A 15,871-nucleotide genomic window follows, 5' to 3' on the forward strand; every position below is an offset into this window, starting at 1 on the left:
CTACAACTTAGAAGTCTTGATACATGGTAAAGTAAGTTTCAGCATTTTGTGGTTCTTCTTTACTAGTGTCTTTGCTTTTTGGTCATTGTTCTTTCATGTAATTTTTTTTTTTTTTTTTTAGATGGCGTTCCGTTCTTGTTGCCCAGGATGGAGTGCAGTGGCATGATCTCGGCTCACTGTAACCTCTGCTTCCTGGGTTCAAGTGATTCTTCTGCCTCAGCCTCCCAAGTAGCTGGGATTACAGGCACATGTCACCACACCCAGCTAATTTTTGTCTTTTTAGTAGAGAGGGGGTTTCACCATAGTGGCCAGGCTTGACTCCAACTCTGACCTCAGGTGATCCATCCACCTCGGCCTCCCAAAGTGCTGGGATTACAGGTGTGAACCACCATGCCTGGCCTCATATAAATTTTTTAATGAGCTTGTCAAAGGTTTCCTATGAAGAAACCTTGCTGAGTTTCTGATGTAAATAGTCTTGAATCTACAGATCAGTTTAAGGAGAATTAGTATCTTATGACACTGAATCTGTGAATATGGAATAATGTTCCGTTTATTTTGGCTTTTTTTTTTTTTTTTTTTTTTTTTTTGAGATAGGGTCTTGCTTTGTCACCCAGGCTGGAGTGTAGTAGCATGAACAGGGCTCACTGCAGCCTCGACCTCCCAGGAACAAGCAATCCTCCTGCCTCTGCCTCCTAAGTAGCTGGGACTATAGGCCTGTGCCACCATGCCTGGCTAATATTTCTGTAGAGGCAGTGTTTGGTCATGTTGCTCAGGCTTGTCATGAACTCTTGAGCTTAAGCAATGTGCATGCCTCAGCCTCCCAAAGTGTTGGGATTACAGGCATAAGCAAGCCACTGTGCCCAGGCTGTTTTGGTTTTCTTTAACGTCTCCTAATAAAATTCTAAATTTTTCTATATAAAGATCTTGTACACTTTTTGTTAAATTTATTCCTAGGTACTTCATAGTTTTTGTTTCTATTATATATTGTTTCTATTTGTATCTTTTTTAAAAAATATTTTTCTAATCAATTTTTGATCTATAGACATGCAATTGAATTTTGTATATGAATTTTATAACCAGAAACCTTGTTAAGCTCACTTACTAATTGTAATAATTAACATGTAAATTCTGGATTGTCTATGTGTGTAGCTTTATTAACTGTAAGTAACAAGAATTCTGCTTCTTTTCACTCCTTATAGCTTTTAATTCTTTTTCTAGCCTTAAATGTACTGTGTAGGACCTCTACACAATGCTGAATAGAGCTAAAAATAAGCATCCTAGTCTTATCTCCAAATCCAAAGGAACTTTCTGTATTTTATCATTAAGTATGGTATCTATTATAGGTTTGGTTTTTTGTTTTTGTTAACACCGTTTATCGGGTAAAGAAAGTTCCTTTCTACGGCTACTTTGATCTGAGGTTTATTTATTTTATCACAAATGCTTTTTATTTTTATGTAGTCATTTTTTTTTTTTGAGACAGAGTCTCATTCTGTCACCCAGGTTGGAGTGCAGTGGTATGATCTTAGCTCACTGTAACCTCTGCCTCCTGGGCTCAGGTGATTTTCGTGTCTCAGCCTCCCGAGTAGCTGGGACCACAGGTGCGTGTCACCATGCTCAACTAATTTTTTTATTTTTGGTAGAGACAGGGTTTTACCATGTTGCCCAGGCTGGTCTCGAACTCCTGGGTTCAAGTGATCCACCCACCTCAGCCTCCCAAAGTGTTGGGATTACAGGCGTATGTCACTGAGTCTGGCCCACAAATGTTTTTTAAATTTTATCAAATGCCTTTCTGAATCCATTGAGATGATCAATTCTTCTCCTTTAATCTGGGTAAGGTAATTCACCACATTATCAACTGTTTAATGTGTGCTAATCCCACTCTGTCATTAAGTATTAGGATTTGCATATATAGTTGAACTTGGTGTGCTAATACATACTTCAGGATAGGTAAGACTGGCCTTTCGTTTTCTGATACTGTCCTTCTATGGACATAATATCAAACTTATATACTAGCCTCATAAAATGAGTTGAGAAATGTCTCTTTTTTTATTCTATGGAAAAGTAAAGAATTATAATACCATGTTTCACCCCCCTCCCTTTTAAATCTAGTATACTGGTAAAGATGGATGAGGTCTATGTAAAAAGATGCCTAGTTACTGGGGTACAATTCCTTTACTGGTGAAAGAATCAGGAGGGTTCTCTTATCTTACTGAGTAAGCTTTGGTAAGTTGTATTTTTTAGAAGAATTTAGCCATTTCTTCTAAGTTTTCAAGTTTGTATTGGAATAAAGTTATTACAATTTTTTTTTTTTTTCTTGAGAGACGGAGTCTCGCTGTTGCCAGGCTATAGTGCAGTGGTGTGATCTCGGCTCACTGCGACCTCCACCTCTTGGGTTCAAGCAATTCTCCTGCGTCAGTCTCCTGAGTAGCTGGGATTACGGGTGCATGCCACCACACCCAGCTAATTTCTTTTGTATTTTAGTAGAGACGGGGTTTCACTGTGTTGCTCAGGCTGGTCTCGAACTCCTGAGCTCAGGCAATCCACCTGCCTCAGCCTCCCAAAGTGCAAGGATTACAGTCGTGAGCCACCATGCCTGGCCACAATTTTTTTTTGTCTTTCTAATTTCTCCAGCATTTGTGGTTATATCATCTTTCTCATCATTTGCATCACCTCAATCATCTGCATTTTAATTACAATTTTATTTTATTTTTAGAGACAGAGCTCACTCTGACACAGTCTGGAGCACAGTGGGGTGATCACAGCTCTCTGTAACCTTGACCTCTTGGGCTCAAGCAAGCCTCTCGCCTCAGTAGCTAGGACTATAGGTATGTACCACCATACCCAGCTAACTTTTTAATTTTTTGTAGAATCGGGGTCTGCTATGTCATCCAGGCTGGTCTTGAACTCCTGGCCTCAAGCGATCCTCTGGCCTTGGCCTTCCAAAGTGTTCAGATTACAGGCATGAGCCACTGTGCCCAGCCTCGCATTTTTAAAAGTAATGAAATATATCTTTCAATTATGTTAGGCTTTAGTTTGTAGTGTGAATAGAGTTAGTATTTATTACCTTTCTGTTCTGTTCTCTGGTCCTCCAGTTCTTTCTTAGGAGTTTTGGGTTTTATTAATTCTTTGTCCCAGGCAGCCAAAGCTTGTTTTTCCATTTGACGAATTTCTGCTTCTTCTGCATCTAAACGTCGCTTCCACTCTAGGAGCTCCTCTGCATGCTGTCGCCGTTGCATTAATTTTTGCTCCCGCTTTGTCAGAAACCTATGGTCATACCATGAAGAACAGTTTGAGAGAACAAATCTATAGGCAGAGATCACTATGAGAGCTCTCACTCATCACCTTATCAACAAGCTGTGCAAAAGCAGAACATTCATACTACTCTTCTTTCTGAAAAAGGCTTGAGATAATATAAGCTTTCATGAGTCAACTTATTCAGAAAATGAGGGAATTTATGTTTTACTCATAATGGTTTGTAAAGTTAGCAAAGGAAAAATAGCAGTATATTGAGAAAAAAAAACCTTCAGAATATCTAGACAACCATAATTGATAATGTTCATATTTATATATTCATTTTTTGTAGGTTATTCTTTTCTATAACAGAAGAGGTAAGGAATTTATTCTGAAGGCTCAGACCAGAAAACACACAAAACCCGAAACAACAAATACCAAAAATAATAAAAAACAAACCCAAAAGCCCCAAAACAAGCAAGCAAACAAAAAACATGTTCATGTCCCTTTTTTACTTTTATTTTAAAGTTCTGCCTGGCTTTGTTTCAGGTCTAATGAGTTTTGTTTCTTCCATTACCTAAGAGATGCAATGTCAAGTGGTAAATCTTTTTTTCATGGAGAGAACACTGAGTACCACAGTCCATGTTTTATGCATATAAACCTAACTATTTATTTACTTAAGTAAAGGTATGCATCAAATTCTCAATTTAACCTGATTTCTGAACTTAAATAGCCAATGATATCTTAGGCCCAAAGGGTTAGGAGAAATTACTGAGTTAGGAAAAATTACTTAGTTTAGAGGCTACTAATAAACCATCTTCGAATGTAGATGCCACAACTAAATAAAATGTGGGCTGCTCACATTACTAGCGTTATATCTATAGTGGTAGCTAACCAACAAAAATGCATACATGTATCGCACAAACACTAAAAAGCATAAGACCTGTCACTCTACTTCTTGAGCAATCATCATGTCAAATTAATGTGGAAACAAAAGGTAAAATTTATGGGACATTTGACAAGAGGCCTCCAGGCTGTTAAAAAAAAAACAGAGAGAGAGGAAAAAAAGCAAACAAAACAAACAAAAAGAACAGAGCATGCTCTATCAAAGAGTGCACTGAAAAAGGTGCAAAGTTACCTGACCAACTGGTTGTAGATATACAGCTGGAATTTGGGATGAAGGTTGGGAAAACAGACACTGAGAGAGGCCCAGTGATGAGACGTAAAGACAGAGAAGAAGTAGTGAACAGGAGAGCAGTGTCTACAAAATAAGGAGGAAGATTTTAAAACCAAGAGATCAAGAGGCAGAAAGAATGAGAAAGGGAAAGTGTAAGAGCCGAGTGAAGAAATTTTAATATGCTTCCTGAAGAACATTATAAGCGACTCAGTTAAAGCAGGCATTACACTCTGTGTGACATTTTTTAAAGTGTATTTTTATAGATCTTACCAATGATTTCTGAATAAACATGCCTTTCTTCTCAAATGTTGCTTAACCACCATCTATATCTTCAGTTAAATTTACTTATTTGTGAGTAAAGTAATAAGAAGTACATTGTGGGACTAAATTAGTTTTCAATTAAGCTTTAACAGACAGTACAACAATTATGGCCATGAACCTAGTATATCAACAACTCTACACACATACGTAATCCTGAGCAAGTGATTTTTAATCTGTACCTTGTCATGTATTTTAAAACACTACATTTGCCTTACTTAACCTTACCATCACAATCTAGCTTGAAAATAATACAATTTAGTAAACTGATTTACACAAAAATACCTTGTTCACCTGTACAATATAAAACTTACAGCTAAGAGGACCTACTGGAGGTATCTTGCTTTATATCTAACAAAGGCCCACTTAATTAATAATATTGAAATACAATACCCATTCTATAAGATATCAGGATGCATAATTAATAAAGTGAGCTACTCTCAATAAATACTGTCAGTAGAAAAAAAAAACTGATATGGATAGCTCAAGCATAAGGTTAAAGGTAAGAAGAACATTCCATTTCATAGTTATAAAAGCAGGAAAAAAACCCCACATGTTCTTCTTTTGTAATAGTAAATAGATCTGTGTGTGTGTGAATGGATTAAAAAGTCTAGTAGTACCTTTGGAAAGGTTAATTCTCTTTGACAGAGCATGCTTCTGTTCACATGCACACAACAATAACTTGTAGATCAAGGCAACATTTATTGCCTTGGAAGGGCAAGGAGTAATATAGTATGTCATAGAAGTGAGAAGATCTAGGTATAAATCCAGCGATTCATTTGGATTTTAAAAATTATGTATAATCTTGCCTATGTGTATTTTTTGATAACAGACTATTTCAATGTCTGTTTCATCACATATAACTCAGTATTTCATTTCCCCTTCACTTACACACACACACACGCAAAAACACACACATTCATACCTGGATTGCCTTGATTTTCTGCATTGAAGTTCAAGAAAAACATTTTTGCTAAATTTCAAGTTAAGACATTACAATCTTCCTTGCCATTCTTTATGAACGTACAATAAACTTATTTTGATGCCAATTATCAAAATATTATGCAAAACAAAGGCACTTGGCAAAAGGCTCAAAAATCTATTCATAACATTCAAATATTACCCACCCTCTTAAGTGTACAACTGCTAAATGCATGCATGACCTAGTACAAAAAGTAAAATAATATTGGAAAATGTGAAATAAACTTTAAAAATATGCAATTTAAACTTTTTCTCTAGCCCAATACAGAGAACAATAATTTTCCTCTATTAAAGATTAAGCATATTCAAAAGCTCTAGTTTAGGAATGAGGAACGAAATAACTAACTAATAAAAAATGAAAATAAAATAGTTTAAAAAAGTGTAAGAAAAGTTTAACTTAAAGTTAGAACTTCTTTCCATAAACATGTTCCTTATTAAATATAAATACATTCTATAAGGAGTGCCCTTTAAACGTTAAATAAAGTTGAGATAAAAGAGCATTACTTCACAATAGAATAAATAATCCTTCAAGATGCTACACAGAAAAGAAACAAAAATTGTGAATGATGCAGACATAAATGCCGACTAATACAAAATGCTTTTGATTGATGTCAACGCATTGCCCCAACAAGTCCTCTGATGGTAACGGAACACTGGACAAGAATAAGATACACAACAGATTTAGTCTAGTATGGAAATCATTAAGTTTTTTAAATGTTTGAACTTAAGGAATTAATGAGTACTTAATTAGCTCTTTTTTTTTTTGAGACGGAGTCTTGCTGTGTTGCCCAGGCTGGAGTGCAGTGGCACCATCTCGGTTCACTGCAACCTCCACCTCCCGGGTTCAGCGATTCTCCTGCCCCAGTCTCTGAAGTAGCTGGGATTAAAGGCACCTGCCACCATGCCCGGCTAATTTTTGTATTTTTTTTTTTAGTAGAGACTGGGTTTCACCATGTTGGCCAGGCTGGTCTTGAACTCCTGACCTCAGGTGATCCACCTGCCTTAGCCTCCCAAAGTGCTGGGATTACAGGCCTGAGCCGATGTGGCCAGCTTAATTCACTTTTTAAATTTTTTTTTTTTTTTTTGAGATGGAGTTTCACTTGTGTTGCCCAGACTGGTGTGCAATGGTGCAACCTCAGCTCACTGCAATCTCCGTCTCCCGAGTTCAAGAGATTCTCTTGCCTCAGTCTCTTGAGTAGCTGGGATTTCAGGCATGCACCACCACGCCTGGCTAATTTTTTGGATTTTTAGTAGAGACAGGGTTTTACCATGTGGACCAGGCTGGTCTTCAACTCCTGACCTCAGGTGATCCACCCACCTTGGCCTCCCAAAGTAGTGGGATTACAGGCATGAGCCACTGTGCCTGGCTTAATTCACTTTTTTTTTTTTGAGACGGAGTCTTGTTCTGTCACCATACTGGAGTGCAATGGTGCGATCTTGGCTCACTGCAACCTCTGACTCCCTGGTTCAAGCAATTCTCCTGCCTCAGCCTCCCGAGTAGCTGGGATTACAGGCACGTGCCACCACGCCCAGCTAATTTTTATATTTTTGGCAGAGACGGGGTTTCACCATGTTGGCCAGGATGGTCTCGATTTCCTGACCTCATGATCTGCCCACTTCGGCCTCCCAAAGTGCTGGGATTACAGGCGTGAGCCACCGCACTTGGCCTTAATTCACTTTTAAAGTCACACTTTCACATTCTGAACTTGCTCTGTACAGCTATTCAACTCCAGTAATTAGCCATCTAGCACTTTGCTAATTTCAACAAAATACTATTTAGAAGGATCAGTTTCCAATGAAGATAACTTTAAGTCATCAATTTAGGTTTTAAAAAAATCTATGAGGTTGAAAGCAGATATGCTAACTTAACTTTGACTTTAGCTAGCTGAACTCTGGAAAACAAGGTTCTAGTTTCAGCTCTGCCATTCTGCTGTGTGTGTGTGACCTGGGGAAAGTTACATAAACTCTGTGGGCCTCAATTTCTTCATGTAAAACGAAGGGACTATGTTTTATGGCTTCCCTAAGAGCCCTTCTAATTTTAACATTTTATGACTCTCCGTTGGACTATTTCCACTTATTTTGTACCTCAAAAGACTGTCAGACCATGTGACTGCTAGACCATGTGATGTAGGTGAGAACTTTTGTTGCCCACTGAGCTGATATAATTGTGGCCACATTCTAACAGATTATAAAATCATTCTATAATTTGAATAAAATTATAATCTAAATTTTAAATAGAACTCCTATGTCTAAAAATCCTTTCATTATAAAAGATATCAAAAACAAACAAAATCTTAATACCTTCACAGAAGAAACATTTACAGTTCTGTATTTGTTTAGTATGTTACTGTGCTTCCATTATCATTAGTTACTCCACTGGAATACCAAGGAGTCCATGGACACCCTGAAATTGCATGTAAGATTGTATACTTGTGTGTATATGCATTTTTCTGAGGCAAGGTTCCAAAGCATTCGTCTGATTTACAAGTGAACTCAAGATCCCCAAAAAGTTAAGAATCACTGCTGTATTTGTACTGATCTTGAAGAAAATTACTGCTGCTTTATTAATGAATCCTTATGCAATGCTATGTATCTCCAAACTACTGAGACTACCTAGCTAAACTAAAACATTACTTTTTACTCTTCCCAAAACAAAACTCACAAAAAAACTTAATACCTTAAATCATTTTATTCCTTCTGGGTTTTTAATTCTATTACTGTTATAATTAAAAATGGAACATTAGTGCTTTACATTTTAAAACGGATTATTTTGAGTATTTTAGCATCTTTAATAATAATAATAAAAAAAAAACAGGAGGACAAATGAGGATATAGACAGTTTTGACCAAAAAGAAAATGTAGCTTAGGTCTGATTTTCTTTTTTCTTTTTTTTTTTTTCTGGAGTGCAGTGGCCAGATCCCGGCTCACTGCAAGCTCCACCTCCCGGGTTCACGCCATTCTCCTGCCTCAGCCTCCTGAGTAACTGGGACTACAGGCGCCGCCACCACGCCCGGCTAATTTTTTGTATTTTTAGTAGAGACGGGGTTTCACCGTGTTGGCCAGGATGGTCTCAATCTCCTGACCTCGTGATCTGCCCGTCTCGGCCTCCAGGTCTGATTTTCTATAGCAAAATCTATTCTATTACTTAAAATTATCTAATAATTTACATACACCTAAGTAAACAAAATAATACAGCACATTACTCCTGACCTAGGAATTCCCGCAGAGAATAAAAACAAAGTATCAGACTATCAGGATTTATTCAGCTACTATACGTGGACTAGAATGTTATCTAAGAAAATTCTACTCAATTTAAGGCAATGCTATTTAACATTATTATTTAAAACAATCTAATTAAAATATCTCCTTTAATGGAATATCAAAAGCCTTCTCTTGAAAATCTTTCATTTTTAAAATTCATATTAATGGTGAAGATTTCGACATTGATCAGACAATAAATTTGGACAGAGACATTTGGACAGAGAAATGTCATAAAATATTTATCTGCTTAACTTTTTGATCAATCATTTAAAACCAAATACATTAATTTTTCTCCTTTAACAGTGTTGTAAGCCAACTGGGAAGTGTAAAAAGAGTATTTAAAATGTTGTGACTAAAGGTTTCATCTTTCTATGCTACCGTGGTCTGCAATGAATGACCAAACCAAAAAATAGCTATATACTTTCTGCCCCTTCTTTTGATGTTTGAAAGTACTTACTAATTCAACAATATATTTAACTCCCTCAGGAGGCTGAGTGGGGAGGATCACTCATACCCAGGAGTTTGAATTCAACCCTATTGTGGGCAACATAGTGAGACTCTTAAAAAAGGTACACTCATCCATGAAAATGTCCTTGACATACATCACACTGTCAGTAAGAATTTCTCTTTTCTGAACTTCCTTAACAATTGATCTAGATATACTTCTCTATATGAACCTGCCCCTCATTCTTTTTTCCGTCTACACTCTAAGCTTGAGACCAGGGTTTAAGTCTGATTTATCTTGGTACCCCTCAGAACTTAGCATACTCAAACATTAATCAATAAACAATTGCTGAGAGAGTAAGTGTATAATTAATAAATAATATGGAAGAAGAAGCTACTGTTAACGAATGAAAGAAAAAATGCAGTGTCCTATTTTAAGTAATGAAACACTTAAAGATGAAGAAAACACCATTCTTTCAGTGTTTCGTTTGTTCTATAAACAGGAAGAGTCAATCGGGGTGTTTTTCCATGAATATCTGTTTCATGTTTATAGGCAATCCACTTAAATTGTAAATAACATCCCTTGCAGTAATAAAACTCAGATTTCACTTACCAATATAACCAAAACCACCGAGAGCTATTCAGTTCATGGCTTAGATCTACTGTATGTCTTTTGCAAACATGTTTTCATTATTGTCTTTCACATTTTGAATATTATTTTTTCCTTTTAATATGCTGATAAATGGAAATTATATGACATTTATAAAATGTCTACTCAACGAAGAGGTCAACAAAAGCCATATGTTAGGAATATAACGTATGGCTTTTAATATTCAATAAAGGCATTACTGTCTCAGTAAAAAAAAAAAAAGGAAATCTTTCACTATAGCCAAAAATGATATGATCACTTCAGAAAAATACCTGTCATAAAATCAGAGTTCAGAAAGTTACCAATAAGCAATGACACAAAATGAAAAGGTTCCCCCTAAAAACTAGCTAAATTTACTGAGAAGGACGACTACTCTTTGGTGATTTATAACAATAAAATAGAAATGACTGCCTTTGCAAATCTATGGAACAAATAAGTTCCTGGTCACGAAGTAGCAGAGGTTCAAATGATTTTGTCGTTAGGTGTCTACTGTAGCAAATGACTATGAAATTAACTGACTCTGTATTTATTGAGCTGACATTCCAACATCATTGAAGGAGATGAAACTATGGTGCTCTGATAATATAAATGGTATTTAAAAGCTAGTTTTCACATTACTTTGTTTCAGAGACCAAAAAATAGTGCATAACAATACTCTTCCTTTTCTATGCACCACCAATTTCGGAAAATACTTTAGTTCATCCTCAGATTTCTTTTTTTTGAGACTAAGTTTTGTTCTTGTTGCCCAGGCTGGAGTACAGGGGCGTGAGCTCAGCTCACTGCAACCTCCACCTCCCAGGTTCAAGTGATTCTCCTGCCTCAGCCTCCAGAGTAGCTGGGATTACAGCCATGTGTCACCGCGCCTGGCTAATTTTGTATTTTTAGTAGAGACGGGGTTTCACCATGTTGGCCATGGTTGGTCTTGAATTCCTGACCACAGGTGATCTGCCCGCTTCGGCCTCCCAAAGTGCTGGGATTACAGGCGTGAGCCACCAGGCCCGGCCACATCCTCAGATTTCAGCACCATCATTCAAACATTTCTTTGACACTACTGTCTTTATTCCTATCACAAACACAATTTCATTGCCTCAAACAGATCAAAAAGTCACTGAATGCTTCAATGCCTATTCTCCTTGACAAATCTCTCAAAAATCAATTGCCATAGTTGTCAAGGAAAGGTAGAGGAATAATACAAACACTCTAGGTGATTAATATTTTGGAATATATTAAAATAATTAACAAAATTTGGAACAAAGTCAATAAATCCAAACTTAAACTTGTTATTTAGGATTTTTACAGCTTTAACCAAATCTGAAATAAGCAGCCCAGAAACTGACTGACCTCAAGGGCAGACTAGAATTAACAGCTTTTTTCTACAAAGGTGGTCAAATTAGGATATCATTCGTAGACACTGGCAATGAAGATTTTACTGAAATAGAAGAGCAAGGGATCAATGAAGAAATCACCCTGACACTGTGTTCCCCCAACATTTACCACTCAAAGACATTTGTGGCAGATATACAAAGTCAAATTAGTGATTAAAAATCGGAGAGATTATTCTAATTTTTATTTCAAAAGATTGCTGGAACAATACAGTATGCCCATATAGGCTACTGGAAATTTTTATCAGGAAAGGAAGAAAACATGTTTAATCTAAATTTTAATAAATTCCCACTTGAAGAAGCCTTTATCAGTCTATCCCATGGAAATCATCCAAAAGGAACATTCATTCATATATTTGTCAATACTTGGTTTCACCTCTTATATTTTTAATTTTTTAAAGCTGTATTTAAGACATTTACATAATCAATTTAGGTGTTTTTAAGTTATGAAATGCCTTTCTTGCAATGAAGTGCCAATATAGAACTGCACCTACAGAAAGTAAGGATTTCACTTACAACTGCTTGACTGTTGCAAAACAAACTAAATCATAGATTGATTTAACATATAAATAGAGCATCATTAAATTTGGTGATGTGTGGTATACTGCCAAAGGTTATCAAATTAAAACTTAAATTCAATCTGTAGTAGTTCAAATTGCGAACTTAAAATGGGTAGTCAACAAAAATTTCTAATGAGTCTCTTTCATATTTAATGGGTTTCGAGGAAGCTAGATATGGGGTGGAGGTTACAGAGGCCAGAATAGAGTCCACAAGCAGTTAATTTATAACCGTATTTAATTAAATATATACCCCAAAGAGTAAAAGTCTCACATAAATGTCATTTTATATGGTCAACACTGATGTACACCTGAGCTATATCTAAGTTGGAGTAGCTTTCTTTCAGAGTCTTTACACATTAATTCTCAGAACTATTTTAGAAGAAGGTTAGACTGCCAAATCAACATTCCTGGAAATTTTCAGCCTTTCTGCTTTTAGCTAAGGAACTCATACCTATTCACCAGGTTAAAATTTCATCTATTTGAATAAGCCTGAGAGGTGCCAGAGAGCCACAGGATGAAATGTCAGGATATACCATTAGTTGCTTCCCCAAATTATTAGACATGCCTTTCTTTTAGTAAAAGAAAGGGGAAAAACTTTATTATGGGTACACGTGCAGATACTTTTTTTTTTTTTTTTTTTTTTGGAGACAAGGTCTAGCTCTGTCACCCTGGCTGGAGTGCAGTGGCACAATCATAGCTCACTGCAGCCTTGACCTCCTAGGCTCAAAGAATCCTCCCACCTCAGCCTCCCACATAGCTGAGACTACAGGCACATGGCACCATGCCCAGCTAATTTTATTTTTTTGTAGAGACGGGGGTCTCACTATGTTGCCCAGGTTGGTCTTGAACTCCTGGGCTCAGATGATCCTCCTGCCTCAGTTTCTCAAAGTGCTGGGATTATAGGTGTGAGTCACCACTCCTAGCCTTGTTTTTTGGTTTTTTAAAATAAGAAACCTGTTCGTATTAAAACTGTTTTATAAATAAGATCTACAGTTAATTGGCTTCTAACAATTCTGCTAAAATGCTACTGAATCCATAAAATATTTGTCTCAATCTAATGAAGTATATTACAAATGTTATTTGTTGTACTACTTTCAATGTAACTAAACAAGAGATATTTATACAAAACAAATTACTTTTCATCCATGCGGCTTCTCATTTTCTTCAGTTTCTGCATAATGCTGCTAGTTTCACTGCTGGAGATTGAAATGGGAGAAGGACTGCGGGTCTCCAAGTCAGTTGGACCAGGACTGGTTGCCTTATTATCCTTTGTATCTTCATCACTATGAGAGTCCTGCAAACAAAAAGAGGCAAAATTGTATTGGACTTTAATAGGACCTTGAAGTCATCATAATACTGTCAATTCAAAATTAAGTTTATCCACAATACAATGTTTGTAACAAGAGTTGAAAATAAGATAATAAAGGACAAAATATATCACACACTTAAAAATGGTTAAACTAGTACATTTCATATTATGTATATTTTAACCATCATTTATATATAGAGAAAAAAAAAGAATATCACAACATGTAATAATTTTAAAGAAATGTAAGAAATCCAAAAAAGCTTCTGCTATTAGTAATCTAGTATCTACACATCCTCTCTGAGATTTCAAAATTGAACCACTCAAAAGGAATAAAAAAGTTAGATCTATAACTATATAAAACACACATGTACAGACACAAAGAATGACTGGAAGATGTAACATTTATTTTAATCATACGAGGGCAAGGGTTTTTTCCTTTGAATATTCCTTATGCAAAACTAGGTTTTCAAAAATTAAAAAAGTTTGTAAAGAAAACATCTGGAAACTATTAATCAATACATTATTTCTGATGAGCAAAAAGTAAAACTTTAATTGCTTAGTATGCCTTCCCCACAGTCATTTATTCTCCTAACTTTTCAGGAAGATGGGTAGGTGGGTAGGGACAGTCATGACTGTTTTTATTTTGTTAAAAAAAAAAAAAAAAAAAAAAGTAGAGCCCTTGAGCTTCCCTTTCTTCCTCCTGAACAGTTCAGTCTTAAAGTCACTGGATGGGACAGAGCAAGGCAGGCATCTCTGTAGGGGCTGAGGGACACAGGAGGGCAAGAGTGGGGTCTCAGAACCTGAGCAGGATGAAGAGGGCATTTAATGCAGGAGGGTGGCTGGTAAGGAGAATCAGAGCCCAAGAAGGCCAACAAGAATGTCACATGGAAGTGACCCCACACACAATTGCAAGCCCAAACACAGTGAGGATGGCCTTACCACAGAGAACTTCCTAGCACAATAGCCAGAGTCCAAAGAGATAAGGAAGAGAAGGTATGAGGAGATGGGAATAGCCCAATTTGGGGAGTCAGAGCCCAGGTGGAATGAGAAGGGCAACCACTTTCAGGTAGTCTGCAGATTAAGCGGTAGTAATGTATCACTGTTAATTTGTTGGCAACTTACTCTCAGATAACTCAGGATAACAGAATTTTTTGTACTGTTTGACATTTTTCTGTAAGTTTCAGATTTTTTCAAAATTTAAAGTTTACTTTAAAAATCAAAGCAGAGCATATTAGGAATTTTAAAAATTATACTGCTACACAGTTTGAGTTTTCTCACACTATAATGACTTTTTTTTTTTTTTTTTTGAGACAGGGTCTTGCTTTATCACTTAGGTTGGAGTGCAGTGGTGTGATCACAGCTTACTGCAGCCTCGGCCCGCTAGGCTGAAGCAATCCTCCCACCTCAGCCTTGCAAGTAGCTGGGACTATAGGTGTATGCCACCATGCCCAGCTAATTTTTGTATTTTTTGTAGAGCTGGGTGTTTTGCCCTGTTGCCCAGGCTGATCTCAAACTCCTAAGCTCAAGCGATCTGCCCACCTAGGCCTCCCAAACTGTTGCGATTACAGGCGTGAGTCACGGCACCCAGCCCTACACTGACATTTTATAGTACCTTAGAATAGGTCCACTGAACATGGTGGCTCACACCTGTAATCCCAACACTCTGGGAGGCTAAGGCAGATGGATTGCTTGAGCCCAGGAGTTGGAGACCAGCCTGAACAACATGGCGAAACCCCATCTCTACAAAAAGTTCGCTGGGGGTGGAGGTGCATGCCTATAGTCCCAGCTACTGGGAAGGCTGAGGTGAGAGGATTACTTGACCCCTGGGAGGTCAAGCCTGCTGTGAGCGGTGATTGCACCATTTTATTCCAGTCCAGGTGATGGAGTGAAACCGTGTCCTCCCTCGACAAAAAAAAAAAAGAAAGTTTCAAATTTTGTTTTTGTCTAATATCTCCTTTGAATCATGTATCATTGTATTAAAGTTGGATAGCTAAGATGAGTATCATGTAAATAGTAAAACAGTGTCCCCCATTAATTCTGAAGAATATATTTGGATTGATAAATAAGAGCAAAGCCCTCTGTTCCAATTTAGTTTGTAAGTGAAATATATACTAAATTAAACTAATATTGTATAAGAACTATGTGGCCCTTTCAAAATTTGAATATTCCATAGGAAAAAAATAAAACTCTCACTATACATTAGGGCATTGCTACGGTTTGAATGTTTGTCCCCTCTGTAACTCATGTTGAATCTTAATTTTCATTGTAACATTAAGACAGTGGGAAATCAGACTATGGTATTTGAGAGGTAGAACTTTTGAAAGGTAATTAGAAATAGACGATGTCATAAGGGTTGGACTTTAGTGGCTTAATAAGAAAGAGAGGATTGAGTTAGCACACTCAGCCCCCATGTCATGTGATGCCCTGCATCACCCCTTGGGACTCTGTGGAGAGTCCCTGTCAGCAAGAAGGCCCTCACCAGATGTGGCACCTTGACTTTGAACTTCTCACCTTCCAGAACTGTAAGAAAAAATTTTGCTCCTTTATAAATTACCCAGT

General features: G+C 36.9%; 1 protein-coding gene across 1 annotated transcript in view; it reads right to left on the reverse strand.

Moving 5' to 3' along the window:
* The window catches only part of CEP350 (centrosomal protein 350kDa), a 139,460-nt gene that overhangs the window by 46,510 nt on the left and 77,079 nt on the right, over nucleotides 1–15,871 (reverse strand). The window contains 2 exon segments of the mRNA XM_011989570.1: nucleotides 3,065–3,264; nucleotides 13,140–13,297. Of these exon segments, the coding sequence (XP_011844960.1) occupies nucleotides 3,065–3,264; nucleotides 13,140–13,297 (358 nt within the window).

This window comes from Mandrillus leucophaeus, unplaced genomic scaffold, assembly GCF_000951045.1.
Source record: "Mandrillus leucophaeus isolate KB7577 unplaced genomic scaffold, Mleu.le_1.0 Scaffold1097, whole genome shotgun sequence".
NCBI classification, from domain to species: domain Eukaryota; kingdom Metazoa; phylum Chordata; class Mammalia; order Primates; family Cercopithecidae; genus Mandrillus; species Mandrillus leucophaeus.